At 39.3% G+C, this 21,283-nt stretch overlaps 1 protein-coding gene across 5 annotated transcripts in view; it reads right to left on the reverse strand.

Annotated features, from left to right (window-relative positions):
* Window positions 1-21,283, reverse strand: part of FHOD3 (formin homology 2 domain containing 3) — a 3,141,544-nt gene that overhangs the window by 124,744 nt on the left and 2,995,517 nt on the right. For all 5 annotated transcript variants that reach the window (XM_044064575.1, XM_044064578.1, XM_044064576.1 and 2 more), the window contains one exon: window positions 14,487-14,679. In XM_044064575.1, the coding sequence (XP_043920510.1) occupies window positions 14,487-14,679 (193 nt within the window). The remainder of the gene's footprint in view (window positions 1-14,486; window positions 14,680-21,283) is intronic.

Raw genomic sequence — 21,283 nt, forward strand, 5'->3', positions numbered from 1 at the left:
AAACACATCTGTCACTCCCATGGCATATCTCACCACTGTCACACTACCCTTGTACATATCCTGTACCACTCTTACATACTTCTCTGCCACTCCCGACTTCCTCATACAATACCACAACTCCTCTCTAGGCACCCTGTCATATGCTTTCTCTAAGTCCACAAAGACACAATGCAACTCCTTCTGACCTTCTCTGTACTTCTCCATCAACACTCTCAGAGCAAACATCACATTTATAGTGCTCTTTCCTGGCATGAAACCATACTGCTGATCACTAATCATCACCTCCCTTCTTAACCTAGCTTCCACTACTCTTTCCCATAATTTCATGCTGTGACTGATCAGTTTTATCCCTCTGTAGTTACTACAGCTCTGCACATCATCCTTATTCTTAAAAACAGTGGCAGCTGGTGACTTCAAATCAAAGGGGGGCTGCAGGAGACAGCTGAATGGGTGGGGTCAAGGGGAAGGGGTGTGGCCAACTAGAAAGGGGAGGAGCTATGCTCAAAACCACAAAAACTAACTTTAATTAAATACGCTGCCCTGGGTGCCAAACAATCATTATGAGAGTCCAATCAAGACAAAAATAAGTGTAGAAGAATAAAAATATTTCAATGCATTGGCTGCATGATAGCTTACTTAATATCTAGATGGAAACAAAAGGTTGTGAGGCATGAAAAAATAAATTACTTTTTAAATACATTACTGGAATGCCAGTCAAAATCAAGTATAAGAAAAACAAGAAGCACTCAAATCAAACCACTTCTCCTTGCACTGCAGTTCTAATTATAATTTATATTCAGCTTTATTAAAGTACCAAGTAACATGCTGAAAGTAGAATTCTCTATGATGCCCCCACTTGTAAAAATGTTTCTTACCCAAAAAGACCTGCTGCCTGACAACTATCTACTTGTTTCATGGGGAAAACATGATCAAAGTAAAAAATGAAAAGCAAACAAGAAACAAGCTCAAGATACATTGCTTAAAGGATTACTGTACAGGTTATGGACCACACATGATTGGCATTCTGTTCAGTTTACGGGTAAAGTCTGTAGAGATGACTGGAAGTCTCCAACAAGTGTAATGAGCTTTTTAAAATAATGGAATCCTGTCCTTTAATACCCAAGGCTTATACATTATCTAGTCAAGTATTCTCTGCATGGCAACAACAGAAAGGCTTTCAATGTTGGCAATTCTTTAACAGTATGCTTATTAAAGCTTACTTGCATCTTACGATCTCAGACAAGCTTACCTTATGGTCATTAAAGCATTGCTACTTAAACACAGAGCAACAGGCTCTTTCGGAGTAATAAGCATAAATCTGAGTAATAAGCATAAATCAACAGTACAAAAATATGACAGAAACCAGACCGTTCTGCAAAATCAAGGACAGATGAAAAGCCACTGTAGTACTTGTGTCTACCTTGGATCGGGGGGGGGACACTGCACATTTACACTGCATAACTACTCCTTGCCTTGCTTGGACACATCCAGAGTCACTACATGGGGGAGTGGGGTGCAACAAGTATGTCACAATTTGAAATGTCTCTGGCTGACTGTGATGGCCCTGACACATTTGTCATACCTCTCAACCTCAGAGCAAGAAATCTGGACAAAGCCATATACAGAAGTGGGACAAAGGCCCAAAAATAAGGACAATTTTTAAATATTGCTCTAATAAACTTAGAAAGATAATAGAATCGGTCTTGCATTAGTATGAATTTTCTGAAGGATATAAAATCTGAAACTCAAATGTCTGTCATTATTTTCTAACTTCAGTCTTTAATGATTTGCCACTAATTTGCCAAAAAATACAGTTTTATGAAAAATGGACCAAAAACGTGATGCAAAAATATAAAATAGCCAGACAATACAGCTGGGAACCTGTCAAAGAAGGGACACTTTAATATTAGTACTGCTAACTTGAGCAGCTGACAAAATAAAAGAATCTACATGCATTTCAAGTAATCTATAACTTTGATTATTACAGTTATTTCTTAATTGTAAACCTTCCATGTTTTCTTCCAAAATTGCTATTTTGCGGAGGGATTATTAGGGGGAAGAGCAACATTTTGAGCCAAAATCGGGGACAGTTGAGAGGTTGGCTATGCCTAATTCTATAAAGCAATTTATTTGCATGTACCTCTCAACCTGTTAATGCAGTAAATCTGAACAAGGCCAAATATATTGGGGGAACATATAAACAGTACTAAAAATTGCTCTTGTATAAATTGAGACAGTTGATAGAATAACAGTTCTTACTTTAGCATGCATTTTTCTGAAGGTTATGAAGTCTGAAACTCAGTGTATCATTATTTAGTGACTTAATTCCTAAATGATTTGCCAGAAAACTACAAATTTTATGAAGAACAAACCAAAAATAAGAAGCAAAAATCTATTCATTCTTTGAAAATCTGGACAGTTGGGAGGTATAGTTCAGCTGGGCCTGTCTGAGTTTGCTGCCTTTCCTCCCTGACAAAATCATGGTTGAATGGAGCCTCTGCAGCCATTCCAATGAACCATTACTTGGCTATTTCACTCCATTTACCATAAACACTAATGTGCATACTGCTTTACTTCTATGATGCGTTGGACTTCATTTGAAAGTTTTATTTTGTATTTTACAGCACAAACACTAAGTCATCTGCTAAACAAAGCAATGCAGTCTCACAATGAAAACTTAGCATTAAAACTTCTCTGCCCTTGAAACTCACATTCATTGAAACAGCACTGAAACCCACATTCAAAGAAAATACATTTTGCCAGTAGCAGATAAAGATTAATTTTGGGCTGTTTTCAAATCATAGGCCCCTTGCATATGAAACATACATGTGCTCTTTGATACACCTTCCTCATTGTACTAAATTATATTCCTTGTACAATACATTACAGTTGTTAGAGGGCGTTTTAAATTTGTTTTTAACATTTTTCCAGTAAGCAATTAAACAAAACGCATGCACCCATAATGGCAAAACTGCCCAGTTCAGAACATTTATCATAAAAGTCTACTTAGACTTCCACAGTCCACCATTATTAGTAAATATATGCACAATTATACAGTCCACCATTATCAGTAAATATGCACAATTCTACAGTCCACCATTATCAGTAAATATGCACAATTCTACAGTCCATTATCAGTAAATATGCACAATCTCTGAAGAAGTAAAAGTCATCTAAATAATTCCACATTAAAGAAATCTGTAACTAATGAAGAGGTTGCTGCTAGCAAACTCCTTTATATTTCATGGTTTCATCGAAAAATAAAGTGTCTGTTGCCCCTCAGGAATAAATTGCCTATATTACATTAAAAAAATGATAAGCTAGTAATATTGCAAGAGGAAATGGATGGAAAACTGATAACAGACTCATAGTTAGTATCTTCACCAAGGAGAACATTCTCAGTATGGCAGTATCCACCCCTTGTGGGAGTAGAACCCACAGCCTTCTGCATCAAAAGCAAGTACACAACCTGTTGTGCTATTAACAAGGCAAACCAACTTCACTTAAGCAACACTAAACTTCTGTTCCCCTGCAGCTCTCAGCTCCTTGTAAAATCTACTCAATACTCAACTGCATCTCAACTTCGCAGCACAAGAAAACTGGAAAAAGCCAAAATGTATTGGGGGGGGGGTCAAAAGCCCAAAAACCAGGGACATATTAAGCATTGCTTGTATAATCTTGGAAAGTTGCTAGAATAAAACGCTGTGTTACCACCATACATTTTACTGCCAAGGTCCCTGTGCAAAACAGTCAGAGCAACATACCACTACGCCAAATCAGCTGCTTTGTGAAAGAGAAATGCTGCGTTACCACCATACATTTTACTGCAAGGTCCCTGTGCAAAACAGTCAGAGCAACATACCACTACGCCAAATCAGCTGCTTTGTAAAAGAGAGGAAGACTGAAACTTAAATGGCTATCATTTAGTGAATTCAGTTCTCACCATAGCTGTTAACTTCTTAGTACAAAACACCTGGACAAACCCAGTAATGAGGGAATACAGCCCTCAAACATATTCAGTGAATTCAGTTCTTGCCATAGCTGTCAACCTTAGCACAAAAAACCTGGACGAAGCCAATAATGGGGGAACACAGTCCCAAAAATAGGGACAAATTTCAAATATTCATCTTATAAACTTAGAAAATTGCTAGAATAAAAGGTTGTGTTATGGTTGTGTTACTATGTATTTTCTGAAGAACATGAAGTCTCAAATTCAAATGCCTGTCAATTTTACTGCTGACAGAACAAAAACAATTTTCAGCAGAGACCCAGGGAGAAATACTGCAGACATGTCTTTGTAAAATGACAGGGCACCAGAGCAAATCCACACAAACACAGGGAGGAGATGCAGACTCCACACAGAAGGCACCCCAGCCAAGAATCAAACCAGAAAACCTATAGCTGTGAGGCAACAATACTGCCACTGCACCATCAAATATGTAAGGAATTAAACATTCAGAAACCTGAAGTCTGAAATTCAAATGCCTGTCAATTTTATTTAACATTTGTTAATCAGGACAGTCTGACTTGGAACAAAAAAAACAATTTTCAGCAGTGGCCCAGGAAGAAATAATGCAGACATGTCTTTGTAACATGGGAGGACACAAAAGCAAACCCACACAAACACAGGGAGAAGATACAAACCCCCACAAAGAAGGCACCCCAGCCAAGAATCAAACCCGAGAACCTGCAGCTGTGAGGCAACAATGCTACCACTGCACCATCAAATATCAAGCATTGCAATATTTACAAACCACAGATATTATGAGGAATAGATCAGATCAAATATGAGGCAAAAATCTGCAATTTTTTTACAAATGGTGGTGGGTAGGGAATTCAGGTATTTAACACCTGCATACAAGGTACAGGGTTCAAGCCTGAGGTATTCCCTACCACACCACCATGAGTCTAACCACCAGTATATTGCACCTGGGGCATTTTCACTCACACACACACACACACACACACACACACACACACACACACACACACACACACACACACACACACCTGCAGTACACCACCACAAATCACACACACACACACACACACACACACACACACACACACACACACACACACACACACACACACACACCTGTAGTACACCACCACAAATCCCACCCACACACCTGTAGTACACCACCGCAAATCGCACACACACACCTGTAATACACCACCGCAAATCCCACACACACACACACACCTGTAGTACACCACCGCAAATCCCACACACACACCTGTAGTACACCACCGCAAATCCCACACAAACACCTGTAGTACACCACCGCAAATCCCACACATGCACACACACCTGTAGTACACCACCGCAAATCCCACACATGCACACACACCTGTAGTACACCACCGCAAATCCCACACACACACCTGTAGTACACCACCGCAAATCCCACACACACACCTGTAGTACACCACCACAAATCCCACACACACACCTGTAGTACACCACCGCAAATCCCACACACACCCCTGTAGTACACCACCGCAAATCCCACACACACACACCTGTAGTACACCACCGCAAATCCCACACACACCTGTAGTACACCACCGCAAATCCCACACACACCTGTAGTACACCACTGCAAATCCCACACACACACACACACACACACACACACACACACACACACACACACACACACACACCTGTAGTACACCACCACAAATCCCACCCACACACCTGTAGTACACCACTGCAAATCCCACACACACACCTGTAATACACCATCGCAAATCCCCCACACACACACACACACACACACACCCACACACACCCCTGTAGTACACCACCGCAAATCCCACACAAACACCTGTAGTACACCACCGCAAATCCCACACACACACACACACACACACACCTGTAGTACACCACCGCAAATCCCACACATGCACACACACCTGTAGTACACCACCGCAAATCCCACACACACACCTGTAGTACACCACCGCAAATCCCACACACACACCTGTAGTACACCACCGCAAATCCCACACACACCCCTGTAGTACACCACCGCAAATCCCACACACACACACCTGTAGTACACCACCGCAAATCCCACACACATACCTGTAGTACACCACCGTAAATCCGATCCCTGTCCATAAATCCAAAATGTCAGGATGTCACTCCAAACTTTTGGGGACATATAGAAGAAATTGCGCCTCTTAGGAGCATAAACAGCAAAATATGTAGTCTTTCAAGCTTCAAAGCCAGCATCATTTATAAAAAACACTCTGTGGATAGAATAACCCAGAGCTACTCATCCTTTTTATCTAGATACCATTTAAGATGTTTATGGGAGTGGGACGAGCTCCTCACAGCAAGAGGTTCCCTGGTTCGATTCTCGGCTGGAGTGCCTTCTGTGCAGAGTCTGCATATCCTCCCTGTGGTCACGTGGGTTTCCTCCGACTGCTGTGGTTTCCTCCCACATCCCAAAGACATGCAGTAGGTGGACTGGACACTCCAAATTGGCCCTAGGTGTGAGTGTGTGCGTGTGTGCCTTCTGTGGAAGTTTGGGCGCTGGGCTGGCAACTCGACACCGTAAAACTCCACTGCCAATCATGAGTGGACAGATGATCTGCTGTGGCAACCCCTAACCGGGAAAAAGCGGAAAGAAGAAGAAGAAGAATGGGAGTGGGACGAGCTACAGGTTAGCAAATAATGGTTTTCACTGACCCGACAGCTCCTCAAAGAAGTGCATCAGCTAGTGAAGAACTTCAGAAAGGGATGGTCTTATTTATTATCCTTGCCACCAGAAAATAATTCCTTAAAACTATTAATAGCTTCAATTATTTCATTTTAAATGAGTTTCCTTGCATAATACTTCATTCATTACATTCCAAAATTTAGCTGACATTTAAAGATTATTCCTTTTCTTTATTTTTTCTAGACAGATGTACAGTATTGCTGTTTTGTACTTGTAACTATCATCTGTTATCGTTTGCCAGCCTTGTCTGCTTAATTTTGTAGGTCATCCCTGTTGCATCATGTTCATTTAATAGAAAATTTAGTGTTTTACTACACCATAGGCTCTAACCCTGTCTACATTTAACTAGTCATGCAAGTACATATCTATTTCTAAGGTTGATAGCGTACTACTGAATTGGTTAATTGCATAACTGTGTCCATGTCATCTATACAATGTACCCCATTCAGAGGTTTGCAGATTTTTTTGTAGATATATGCTTTTCAGTTCAGTAGCACCACCAATCATATACTTTAGACTTTTCCCTTGTAGAAGGGCTTGATATATTTTGTCAGTCAAGTAAAATCTCAGCAGGAAATGTAAGCCATGTAAGGTATTGTTTAGAATTATCATTATTTAATTTTATTAAATGTTAGAGTCATAGTTCTTGTACTATTAGTGAACTCAATACAACACCAATAAAATATAGTGACCATACAATTCTTTGTTTAAAGGATCCTGTCTAATAAGTACAGTAATTCAGTATTTTTACTGATCACTTTCCCTGTAGGTATGTTGAGTGACTTAGTCATTCATGCATCCATTCATTAATTCTTTAATCCTATACAGAGCTACATGACACTAGGATTCTCTCTTTGCACACAGTGAGCAAGAGACACAGAAACTTATATGAATGGGGTGCCACCCCATCTCAGAGTATGTGCGCAAACACATACAGACATACACACACACACACACACACACACACACACACACACACACACACACACACACACACACACACTTGGTCACTCTCTTTCACATAGCACACATACCTTTGGGAAATTTGGATTGTCAGTTTACCTATGGTATATCATTGTGGGAGGAAACCAACACAACAGGTAAAAACTCTAATACACCTAGGTGGCACAAACCTAGGTGCTATACCTAATGAACATGAAAAACTGCCTGTAACAAATTTACATCAATTTTCCTTCAATATCTTATAAATGTTACCTACACCATAATAAAATTGTAAATTTTAAAAATTGAAAAAAATGGCAGTATTGGTCTGAGACTGTAGGAATGCCAATTGTCAGCCCATTCTGAAAGGCAGTGCATTTGTTTTCCATATGGTTAATAGAAAGGAGCAAGAAAAAAGTTTTCATTTATTACACAATTCTCTTATGGTGTAGGTAACATCTGTAAGATACTGAAGGAAATTGGTGTAAATGCGCTACAAAAAGATTTTTGAGTAAATTATTTTACAACCTTTCAACCTTTTAGCTCAAAAATCTGGACAAAACCCTAAATTAGGGAAAGATTTTAAATATCGTCTTATAAACTTGGAAAATTGATAGAATACCAGGTTTTGCATTAGCATTCATTTTATGAAGGGTATGAAGTCTGAAACTCAAATATCATTATTTAGTGGCTTCAATCTGTAATAATTTGCTGGAAAACCACAAATTTTATGAGGATCAGACGAAAAATATGAACCCCAATTCTGGACATTCTCTGAAAAGCTGGACAGTTAAGATATATGCCTCATCTTCAAAAGGAGTCATCCTCGTCTCATCTGGTATATAAAGTACAGAAGGTCAGAGACAATGGTCAAACACAAGGTAGTTACCAGACTGCCTTGAATGCATAACAAATGGTGATTTCCCAGCCAGCAGTGTGATAAAACTTGAAGTCCAAATGACCAGGAAAGTCATCACAGAGCAGGTTTTATAAACAGTAATGATACAAGAAACACGTTGGTCCAAATTTCAGTTCTACCTCTACTGACAAAATGGAAAAAAAAGACACACTGACAGATGCTTGAATGGCAGCCATGTTGACATTACCCTTGCCAGAAAACTGTATGTTAATGAAAGTCAAGCACACAGGACTCAGCAGATGACACAGTCCACTGATGAATCCACATAGATCTGTCACTTTAACATCAGCTGGTATAAGAGATGAGATGTGGTTATACAATGGCTCTGTAATTTCTGACAGAGGGATATAGCACTTTATGAAGGCTACACACACACACACACACACACACACACACACACACACACACACACACACTACCATCTACTCAGGGGGGTAAATGAGCCCCGTTTCTCCCTTAATGTTAACTGCAGGAAAGGTTAACAACAAAGTAGTTCACTCTTGCATCAGGAATGAATGACATTTACTAATCCTGTCTGATGTCTTAATCATTCTGACCAGCTGACAGAGGTAAATCTGTAAGATGATCCAGTACTTTCGTTTGACCTTTCATAGCTAATCCAGTGTCTGTAATAAAAGCACTAGAAAGAGCGCACAACATAACTAAGACAAAAGGGAAAACCATGGATAATTACTCTGGTAAACACAAACTCATTTCAAGAAATGTAATCGACTTTTACATTTTTATTTATTAAACAGTCGACTAATCATATCTCTCAACTGTCCAGATTTTCGCTGAATGTCCAGACTTTTGTCTCTCATTTTAGGTTTGTTCCTCATAAAATTTGTGTTTTTCTGGCAAATCATTGAGGATTGAAGTCACTAAATAAAGACACATTTCAGTTTCAAACTTTATATCTTTAATAAAATGCATGCTAACACCAAACCTGTTAGTTTAGTAGCTTTCTAAGTTTATAAGAGCAATATCTAAACTCTGTCCCTATTTTTTGGGCTTTTGCCCCCCCCCCCCCCCATTATTATAGGCTTTGTCCAGATTTCTTGCACTAAGAAGTTGAGAGCTGTGGTTGACTTTTAAAGATTGTTTCTAGGATAGAAGCAGGTTAAATATAAAAACAAAATCAATAATCAACACATATATGAGTTTGATTTTACAACAGCACAAAACAACGTCTGTAGCCAATTTTTAATTACTTAAGCTGGAAATATGTGGTGATTGATGCCTGCTTTAATCTTATGAAACATAACTTATTTCAAATATTTTCTTTTCAGCCCAGCCTCTTTGTGTTCCAGTTACCCATATCTCTGCTCCTTACCTCAACCCTATTGCTACCTCCAAACCAAGACTGTTTACTCTTACTGTCAGCTGAAGTATAGCTTTCTCAGCCAGACAAGTAGGAAGTGTAGTGTAATAAAGTAATGCCATCTATTCTTCTGGTGGCCCTTCACTTCCCTAGAAAAAGTTATGTCCCCAAAATACATTAAAAATAAAAGAAACAGCTTAAAAAGTCATTCATCAGTCTATACTCTTGACCTAGTCTTGCATAAAATATGAGCTGATCAGGCCCTCATTTGCAGCTGCAAACTAGGGGAAACTTGCTATAGCTCTCTGTTTCTAATCTTCTCAGTCTCAGACAAATGACACTTGTAGTTTGTGGTTCAATGTGCGAACATCAGATCCCAGCTGATCAACAGTGAAGCAGAAGGAAAGTCCAGGAAGTGAAAGTTCAGAAATTAAACCTTCACCAAATTATGTGGCTGGCCCTTACATGACTTTGTTGTCTTCTGTGGAAGTCTAAGCTGAACTTTGAAAAAGTAAACATTATAAAATGATTTGTCTGCTGGTTAATAGGAAGATGGCTTATTGAAAAGCTATCCAATCACGTGCTTTGCAGGTGTTTATCCACTGAAATACACTAAACTTTGCTGAATATGTCCTGTCCTATGATGTTTGCTTTTACATCTGTAAAAGTCTATGCTATGCTGCTGCTGAGTGCAGGAAAAATTCTAATTGTACTTATTGTACGCACATGTGAATCTGCATAGCAAAGCAAATTTGAACTGTGGTGATTTGTGGCACCAACTCGCGCAGAGAATCAGCAGTCTAAAAAGTAGCAATGAGATTACTTAATTTCTTCATTAAAAAAGTGAAAACATATGGGCAAACTTAATTTTATTATTCTTGCAGTCACAGGAATGCTCTTCACAGCACAAAAGAAGCATGGGAGCAGAAGTTTGCAGTCAGCAGAAAACTTCAAAATAATAGCAAACAAGAAAGGTTTAATGTTTATGCAAACAGGAAATAAAAAAAATGTATTTTTTTCCTTTTGGCCAGCTACCATGTGTTGTGGGTTACGCAGCCCTAGCCATGTGTTTTGTGTGTGTGTGTGTGTGGTTTCACACCCACATGTTACTATCATAGCAGCCTAAATCCTTGAGAACCCATGCCTACTGCAGATCCCTCAGCCACCACTAGGGGATGTTAGTGTCATTGCTAGTTCCTACACCCTACCCTTGGCCAACAGAGAAGGCCAGTTGGCAGCACCGGCATCGGGCCTGCATACTCAACCCATATCACACCGGCATCATTAGTGTTACTCTCTGGGATAATAGAGACAGCTAGAAGTTTACTTTATTGCTGATAAACAGAGCAACAAACATTTTTACCCAAAGTCTTTTTTTCATATTCTGGATCATCAGTATGGCTTCAGGAAATTTGTCTGCAAAAAAATCAGAGAACTCATGCTATGGACATACTTAACAAAAGGACATTTACAGCTTAACAGAGACCAGTCACAGAAAGCAGAAAAAAACAGCACCGCTGAAGTACAAAGAAAAATAGTTCGGAGGAAAAGGCAGAAAAGACAGAAGGGGAGGAATTATAAGTACTTCAAGTCAGGTACTATCCAACCATCCAGTGAGTCAGATAAATAATGAAAGATTTGGACTGCATACATACTATTAAAAAAAAACAATTGCAACTTAACTTATATTAGCAGAGGTCACTAAAGCTACATACAAGTTCAGCAGATGAGGCGATGCAGGTAACTTCCGCCTATCGCACTGGAAACAATGCTTCACATTTCATGCTGCCTGATATGGCTGCATGACTGAAATGCAGTCAATATTTGATAAACCCTCAATAACTGTCATCACAAAAGTTCTACAACTAAGATATCCATTAACATTCAGCATTCAAAACAGCCTAAAATGTTGTTAAGGCAATTTTGTATGAAGGCTTTGAAACCCCTGCACACCATCATGCGGTGCTGTTCCACCTTCATATTTGTTACTTCTCACTTTGGAGTAAGGAGAATTCTCAGAGGCACCATAATCTAATCCTTTTGTAGAAATCAAAAAAATTGCACTTTGGTGTTTGCCCTTTGGCATGCCAGTCTCTAATATGTTGGCATAATGGTTAAGGTCCTAACCTCACAGATGCAAGATATAAGGTTTGATTCTGACCTCTGATTATTGGGTAGCCTTGTAATTATTTGCAGACTGATAACTTAGTATCCTCCTATGCCTGTCTACTACACTAGCAGGTTAGTGCTTAATTTTAGTCTACCAAAATCAGCTCATCTAACTTTAGCCAAACAAAGATTCTGTTCTTCCTGCCATCCAGACATTACCAAGCGATCCTTAAATTCTTTACACTTATAAAAGAAAATATTCTGTACTATGATATGAAGATTTAATGTGTCACATTTCAGTGGTGTACCATCATGTTGGCTAGGTTACCATTAAATGAAGATGAATTAAAGCACCATTTGGGAGCAGGTCATTAGCCAAAATGGCACTCGATAAATGTGACAGTATCACCAAAAATAATTCCTGCCTATGTGAGATTTTGTCCCACTAGAAGACACACACAACCCATGATATATATTGTCTCTAAATAATAGCATCTTGTAGAAAAGAAACGCTCTCTAATGTTGTAAATTTGGTTTCAGGTCGCCATTTACAAAGAGGTCATCTTTCTCATGCCCATCTCTAACCCATGGTACAGATACCAATAATGTTTCTTAGTTCCATGCAATAATTAATCATAAAACATTTCTATTCTTCCATGATGTCTTCCTAGACCAGGTACTATTGCAGACTAGCTTTCACGTAATATACAGACATGATTATGTGGCTTGCAGACAGGCAGAAAGGCCTGACATGTGCCAGCGTGACAGGAGGTAGAAAGGTACAGACAGGCAGTAGGTTAGGCCTAATGCTCAACCATGAGGCTTTACACTTCTGTTGATACAGCATGAAAATCACATCATGCTGAGCAGATCAAATAAGAAGTCACTGGATTCCTATCTATAGTTACAGGAAAGGCAGCTGCATAAGTGGTACGCAGCAGAGATGGCTTCTGCAGAGCTAAGGTAAATGGTCCATTGCTATTTTTTTCCAAAATCAAAATACTACACTGGAGACATCAGCTCAAACTCTGACTTTACTGTTTACTGTAAGACATGCATTTCACCAGCACTGGCAGTTACTCGGGTTGCCATTTAATGACTTTTAAACATATTTCTTATAGACAGATGGTATTATTTCTTGGCCAGCCTCTTCCATGCCTCATTGAGCTATTCTTTCCAATGTATCAGTGCCAAACAATGGTGATGATAATGATGGAGAGGGCTGGACTGTCCAGACATATTATCCTTCAGCCTGGCAACATAACCACATTATCTGATTTGGCCAGGAAAGGTTTATGTACTACAGTTTGCTAGCTACAATGACAAAGATATATTTCTTACAAAAAATTATTTTTCACTCTGACCACAGGTGACCTTCAAGTAATAGTCAAGGTGCCAAGAAAATACAAAAGTTGAGCCATATACCAAGCGTCATCATAATATTTTGTATGCATCATTAAAGTTAGACATATGTTTTCCAGAAGTTACACATTTTCCTTTCTATTTAGTTAACAAAAGAATAAAGAAAACTGCTTGGAGAAATGATTCTTTATAAAGAAAAAAAAACAGTTCTCAAACTCAAATATGTAAAACAAATAATCTTAAATGATTCTATTATATATTTGCATAAATCATTCTTTTGATTTGTGTAGTTTAAGGAAAGCAGCTCTAAGGCCTGACTTCTGTAGCAGCAGTAAATAAACAAAATATATTCATTCATTCATTCATTCATTCATTCATTTAGCAATTAGCTGTTTCACTCGCTCCAGGGATCTCAACCTAGCCTGTGACATTTACAGAACAAGCCGGAGAGACAGACATATCTCTCAGAGATCCTCTGGAATGAGCTCCCACTTCACTTGATGCAAAGTTCCTCAATGACCCTATTTAAGTGCAACCTTGGCAAATGGATAGCTGACCGTAAATTCATCCCGGGGATGGCACCTATGTCCCTCATGGACAGTGGTAGTCAGTGCTGATCACAGAATCACTCTGCTAACAATAGCCAACTAACTATGGCTAATTAGGGTACACAGTTTTATTACACAACTAGGCTTGTAAAGGCCCTAGGGCCATTAGCCTAGTAACCTCCTAAGAACCTATGAACCTATGACCATCAGGAAGCCATGTGTTATCCTAGCACTCAGTGTGTGCAATTTGGAGAAAGTAATACTAGATAAGATGTCAGTCTATCCCTGGATGCACACATATTCTTACAGAGGTGGTATGTACACATAAGGAATTTGAACGACAACCATTTAGTTATGGAATCGTGGTTAAACCAGAGAACTTGTAGAAAATCCATAGTGATGGCATGTGAACTCTGCAGAGAAGGCATCCCAGCTGAAATCTAACTTCAGAAGTAAGCAATATGAGGTAACAAAGCTAACAGCTGCAGCATTGTACTGCTGAAGAAAGCCTACAACAAAGGGTTATTTTACTGGCAAGTTAGACTACTCACATCTGTGATCATCTTCCCTCTTGTCTTGTTTCTTTCCCTGTGGTTTGCGCGCTTCTGTTTTTGCTGTAGTACACGCTCCCTTGTTGTTCGGTACTCCAGAGCAAACTCACTGATGATTTTACAGAACTTTGTGACGTTTACCTCTCTTATACCATACAGCGGATGTCCCATGAATAATAGAAAGGCATGAAACCTGAAAAGAAACAATGCCAATATATATTTTATTAAATTGTATATGCATATACCCAAAAGCACATACAGACAAACATATACAAACATATATACATACATACATATGTCTGCCCTAACTCTTCTAAATGATGAATTCATGGTCAGTACTGTACACTGTTAAGCCAATATGGGATCTTTTCTGATGGCTGGATATCATGGAAAAAACAGTCAAGGACATAATGTAACCCTCTGCCACTTGAGAGGTCCTTTTCTGTTGTCCACACAGTCATTTCTATTGAGTCTGACTTTTGTTTAATAATATCATGAAGTTTATAATCACCGACATTCTTTTCAAGGACAAAATAAGTCACAGCCAACTTCTGTAGTTCTCTGCCACCAAACATCAGATGAACAATCATGGACAGATGTGATATATTAACAGACATTTTTCTCTTTTGCCAGACTTTGTACTTCTTTGTAATGGAACTAGGATACAAATCTTTTGGACATCACTTCAAAGAAGCTCCAGATGTGGATGATGGCTTGTTTCAGAATTTAGCACTATTGGATTACTCTGCTAAATGTAAACCACAAAACATGTTAAACTCCTTGATGCAAACAATGAAAGCTGCATTTAAAATTGCTTATATTATCTCTTTCTCTTTTTGCAACAAAAGTAACAAGCTTAAAATACAAAATGGGAAATGTTTGGACAAAAGTGCACTGAAAAATCACAAAAAGCAAACACAGTCACAAAATGACAACACTTAAAAATTACAGAATTTCTCTGCAGAAACTTAAAAAATGAGATATATGTAAGAAGCACATATTTAATTTTTACTTATTTCCAGCATTTCTACAGTACAGTTTCAGTATTATATCAGATAAAGCCAATTCAGAACACACAAAGATCAGTTATAAAGAACTTTAATGAGGCAATAAATAATAATAGTCAGTTTCTAGTATCTAATTAGGGTCTACTTTGAGCTACTGGACATTAATGTGCTTCCTACTATCTTCCACAGATGATCTTAGAGCTATCCAGTAGACCATTATAGCACATAACAGTAAGTTACATTCTAATGCAAATGGTTTTTGCAGGGGGTGCACTTTTTTCCATCCCATAATGAGGGGATTCTGCCACTTCACCACTAAACTCTAAATATACCTTCTTCTTTGAGGTGTCACTGATTCCACAGAAAGGAACTGTGCCACTATATTGGGGGATGCAGACCCTTGCAAATTTGCTCTTAAGCAGTAATTTTAATGTATAGAATGAGACAGTTCTTGCAGTTGGATTTTGTGACTGATAAGCTTGGCAATGATCATGTCAGGAGACCCTCAGATCACATGTAGTGATCTACACCTGCTGATTACTGGCACCGTAAGGAAATGTTTCAACTAAAGGCTCAGTGGAAACTATGCCAGCAGAAAACACTGGTGAAATCCTTTTCATACAAATGTTACTAGGAGGTGTATGTAGGGTTCCCCTTTATAATCTCAAAATACTGAAATCTCGAATTTCAGTATCTTGAAACTATAAAGGCGAATCCACAAAACAACGACAGCTCAAAACCACGAAATTTGAAATCCCGAACACACAGCATACATCACACCATACATACACCAGAATACCCCAGTACAAAACAAAAAAACACACAAAAACATAACACCATACATCCACAAACCTACACTACAAATAAGCAGGGGGGCAAGCCCACCCGGCACCCCCCCGCCCCCCTACTTATATATACTAACTCTGAGATCGCACAAACAGAAAAAGAAAGTAAACTCACTCCCATTCTACAGTCCCTCACACACAGACACACACACACACACACACACACTTTCATTTTTGGAATCACGCATAAATGTGCATGTTGTTTTGGATAAACTGCTTTACTCAAATGCACACTGTTCCTAAAAAGTCAGACTAATATCTATTCATGTCAGCAGGGTCAGCCCTTCTTATTCACAGATCACCTCTGTAGCTTGCAAACATACCATAATTATGAACTCCATGCACTCAAATGTCAGATTGTGGTAAAAGTAGTAATTGTGCACACAGTAATGTATCTCATGTTTGACTCACATAAATGCATAGTAGCTTAAGTATTCCACGTTATTTCACCTAAATGCATACTAGTCTTGCAAACTCAGACTGTTCAAACTGATTGAACAACTGGAGGGTAAGTTGTTTTCATCCACTGACAAGCCGTCATTCTCCCAGCAGTTAAAACCACATTGCTGTGTACAACTCATCTGATTGTAGTCAGAAATAATACTTTTCAACATCTTAGAGCAAAAATCAGGACAAAGCCAAAACTGAGGACAAAAGTCCAAAACTGTAAGAGATTAAATCAGTATTCCACGTTATTTCACCTAAATTGCAAACAGAAACAGCTAAAGTTAACGTTGAGTATGTGTCTACCTGTTTGAGCTAATATTCATTATCCCCTGGAGTGCACTCTGCTTTGGCTTGTAAGCAGACCCCCCCCCCCCCACACACACACACACACTCATCTTCCATTTTTTCTTTTATTCCCTTCTGTTAGCAAATAGTATCCATAACTGATCAAATACTGTGTGTTTGTTAATTTAAAGTGAGACCACAGTAGCCTACTGAAAAAAAGGTTATCCTGTTTTTCCACTTGATAAATGGTTAAGAAATGACTTACAGCTTCAGAGCAGTCCTTGGACAATTCTGATTGTTTCTTAAATACAAACTTGTCTTTGCTTGATCTTGGCTCATTAGCAGCAGTACAAAAGAACTGCCTGCTCACACCCTTGTTCTCCCCCTCCCCCTTCCCTGTTTATTACCTTAAGTCAATCCCAAAGTTAATAAATATTACATTATTATCACATACACTCAAACTCCCACCCAAAATCCTTACAAAACACTCACTTACCTTAAATTCTGCCTAAATCCACACACAACACCGTACACCATCCACACAAAATACTGCATGTAACGTAGCGTAAAGCCATAACCGTGGATTCAAATGCACTTTTGCTATTTTAAAAATTCGCCTTTATGGTCTCGAGATACTGAAATTCAAGATTTCAGTATTTCAAGATTATAACGGGGAACCGTAAATAGACATGCGTGAGGAAAACTGAGCACATACCAGTGAGAGAGAAGAGACAGCAAGCACAGGGAGGTGATGTGACAGAACAGGTAAACAAAATAAAACAAAATAAAGTTTCTAATGTTGTCTCGGAAAACACATTCAAACTCATGTGACAGTGCAAGAGAATTGGACAAAGCCCTGTTATTCCAGCTATACCTTATAAAACTGCTTTGCTTTAATCAAGAATATCATTTGTCTCATGTTACATCTACGGCAAGAGATCCAGCTAATGACAAATAGTGGAGGTCATTATGCCTACAGGTTTAAAACAAGAAAGCTTGAACCACTGAAGATTCACAGCCTATACGATGTGTGGAACCAATGTGAAATAATACTGTCTGGCAGTTAGTACAAATGATTAAGGCTCTGAGCGGTTAACATGCTACTTCCTCTGGTACAGGGTTTGATACTCTTATCCTTCATTTGCCTGCTGTGTGAACCTGAGCAAACTACTTAACTAAACAGTGCTTGACAGCCACTGTGAATCCAGGCTACGCCCCTTAATAGTTCCCCCTAGTCTGCAAGCCTAGAGACTACCTATAAGCCTATAATATGAAACAAGCATGTATAAGAAATGCAGCTGCTAGCTGCTGCTTCATTGCCCCCGATTCCTGCACTAGGCGGTTGAGAGCTATTATTCTTTATCATGGTCAAATGAGGTGTATTATACTGTAACTGCCAGGAAGGGGGCTGTTTGTAGATGAAAGTAACTTATCCACTTGTCACTGGCTCAATTAACCATCTGGTTTCAGAGAACTAATATGCATTTGCACATACTTAATTTAGAATGCTTGTAGGCCAGTTATTGTTTATGTGAGGCAACGCTGAAACTACAAAGTTCTCAACTGTCCCTCAGTTTACAGAATGATTTTTGTCTCATATATTTGATTTGTTACTCATAAGACTTGCAGTATCCATGGTGGTGGTGCTGCGGTAGCGTTGTCGCCTCACAGTAAGACGCTGACCGGTTCACCTCTTAGCTAGAGCGTCTTCTGCGTGGAGACATGCGTGAATGGGCGTACCTTCGTTCTAGGTTGTACATTAGGGCTGGCAACTCAGCACGTAAAAATCAACTGCCAATCATTAGCGGACCGGAGTTCCGCTGTGGTGGCCACCTAACCGGGAAAAGCCAAAAGACACAACAACAACAACAACTCATAAGACTTGCAGTTTTACAGTCACTAAATAATGAAAAACATTTGTGTTTTAGAATTCATGCTCTTCAAAAAATGCATGCAAATGCAAAACCTTCTAATATAGCAACCTCCAAAGAACACAGCAGCAATATTTATTTATTTATTTTATTTTATTTACATTTGCTGACCAGGAGTGTCCAACTGGATGTAGGTCCATCTTCAGCGGAGGCCCGGGGAGAAAAGCTCCACAGTTAAAATATACAGATAGTAGTTGCATTGGATTTATATAGCAATTAACAATATAATCAAAATAGCAATTAGCAATTACAAACATAGTTACAGATGAAGAACATAGTACATCAGTAGACAACTAGACTCTTCATCATCTGCGAAGTACATAACAGACACTAACAATTGTTACAATAAGAAGTTCCTGCTGTATAATAAGTAGTTAGGCTTATGAGCATCCGAGCTAGCTATAATCAAGGTAGTTATTGGGGTGGAAAGAAAGGTAGTGGGTGGATGGGGTGGGTGATATTAGAGGGAGAGTTGCAAGGGCAAAGCCAACATGTTTTTAGGTGCACTTTTAGTAAAGTTTTGAAGTGGGTGCATGATTGTACAGAGGTAATTGTGGGTGGAAGGGAGTTCCATAATTTGGCTATGGTGCAAGAGAATAGTGCTTCTCCAGCAGAGTTACTGGATGTAGTGACCTATAAGTGATTTTTGTTGCTGGATCTTAGTGGTCTGGTGGTGTGATAGGGTTGCAGTAGATTCTGGAGGGATGGGACTTTTAATGGATGGTTTACTAGTTTGTGGGTGAGTGTGAGTTGATACCATTGAAGGAGGTGAGAGAGTTCAAGCCAGCCCAGTTCAGCAAGGGAGAGACAGTGGTGACTATGGTAGGATGCTCCTGTGGCGAATTTGGCGATTTTGTTGTAGCAGGTCTCGAACTTGTTTAGATCGCATTGCCTTAGGTTGGTATATATTGGAGATGCATAAAGTAGGGTGGAGATAAGGTGGGAATTTGCTACTGAAATCTTTGTTGCTTTGGTGAGAAGTTACTTATTTCTGTATAATGCTCCTAGTTTTTTTTAGACTTTTTTTATGGTCATGGATATGTGAATGTCAAATTTTAGTTTATTGTCTATTTCCACTCCTAGCAATTCGTTGTGTTCTGTTGGATGTATAGTGGTGTTGTCTTTTGCTGTGATGTTAAAGTGAGAGTTGTTTTGAGTATGTTTGGTGGGTTGGAAGATGAGTAGTTTAGTTTTTTTGGGGTTGAGTATTAATTGGGCATCGGATAACCTAGTTTCAACAGAGGAAAAGGCTTCCTGTGTGACTTTTTGCAGTTTGGGTAGGGACTGGGCTGAGGAGATGATGGTTGAGTCATCTGCATATTGTATGAGTGTGCAATGTTTGGTGGCAGAGGCTAGATTATTGGTGAAAATAGAAAAGAGTAGGGGTCCAAGGATGGATCCTTGGGGAACCCCTATAGAGAGAGGTAGATGGGGAGATATGTCATTCTGCCATACAATGGATTGTTGGCGGTCAGACAGGTAACTCTGAAACCAGTTGGTGACTAATTGAGAGAAGGATAGGTTATTGAGGACAAAGATGAGTTGTTTGTGTGGGACCATGTCAAATGCTTTAGATAGGTCTAGGAAAGTAGCAGAAGAGAGATAGCCATTGTTTTTATGCTGAAGGATAGTGTTAGTAAAGGAGAGTAAGGCAATGGTGGTGCTATGGTTTGGTCGGAAACCATGCTGAGTATTGGAAAGGAGGTTGTTAGTAAGGAGGTAGTCTGAGACCCGAGAGTGAATGCATCTCTCTAGTATTTTAGAGAGTGGAGAGAGAATAGCTATGGGGCGGTAATTGGTTAGTTCTGTGGAGAGGCCGCCTTTGTGGAGGAAGGAGTATGTGATACTTTCCATAGTGTGGGAACGTAACTTTCTGACAGAGATTGGTTAATCAAGATGGATACTGGGTAGGCTAGAGCATCGGTTGCAATTTGTAGGTATTCACTTGGGAGGTTGTCTGCTGCTAATCTGGTGGGCTTAAGTTTAGTTAAGAGTTTTTTTATGTTAGAGGTAGGTACAGGAGAAAAAGAGAAGGCAGTGGGGAGATTGCTAGTTGAAGGTGTGGGTTGGAGGGGAGGGGGGTTGTGTTGTTTAGCTAGTGATAGTATGGTTTGGGTGAAGTGTGTGTTGAATGAGGTAGCAATATTTTCTGAGGAGTGAGGGATATTAGGAGGAGGGGTACTGACTTTACCTGGGTGGAGGATGGAGTTTATGGAGGTCCAGAATTGTTTGGGGCTGTGTTGGGAGGAGTCTAGGGCAGACTGGTAGTATTGGAATTTGTC

This window comes from Protopterus annectens, chromosome 3.part0, assembly GCF_019279795.1.
Source record: "Protopterus annectens isolate FY-2018-M chromosome 3.part0, PAN1.0, whole genome shotgun sequence".
Lineage (NCBI taxonomy): Eukaryota > Metazoa > Chordata > Ceratodontiformes > Protopteridae > Protopterus > Protopterus annectens.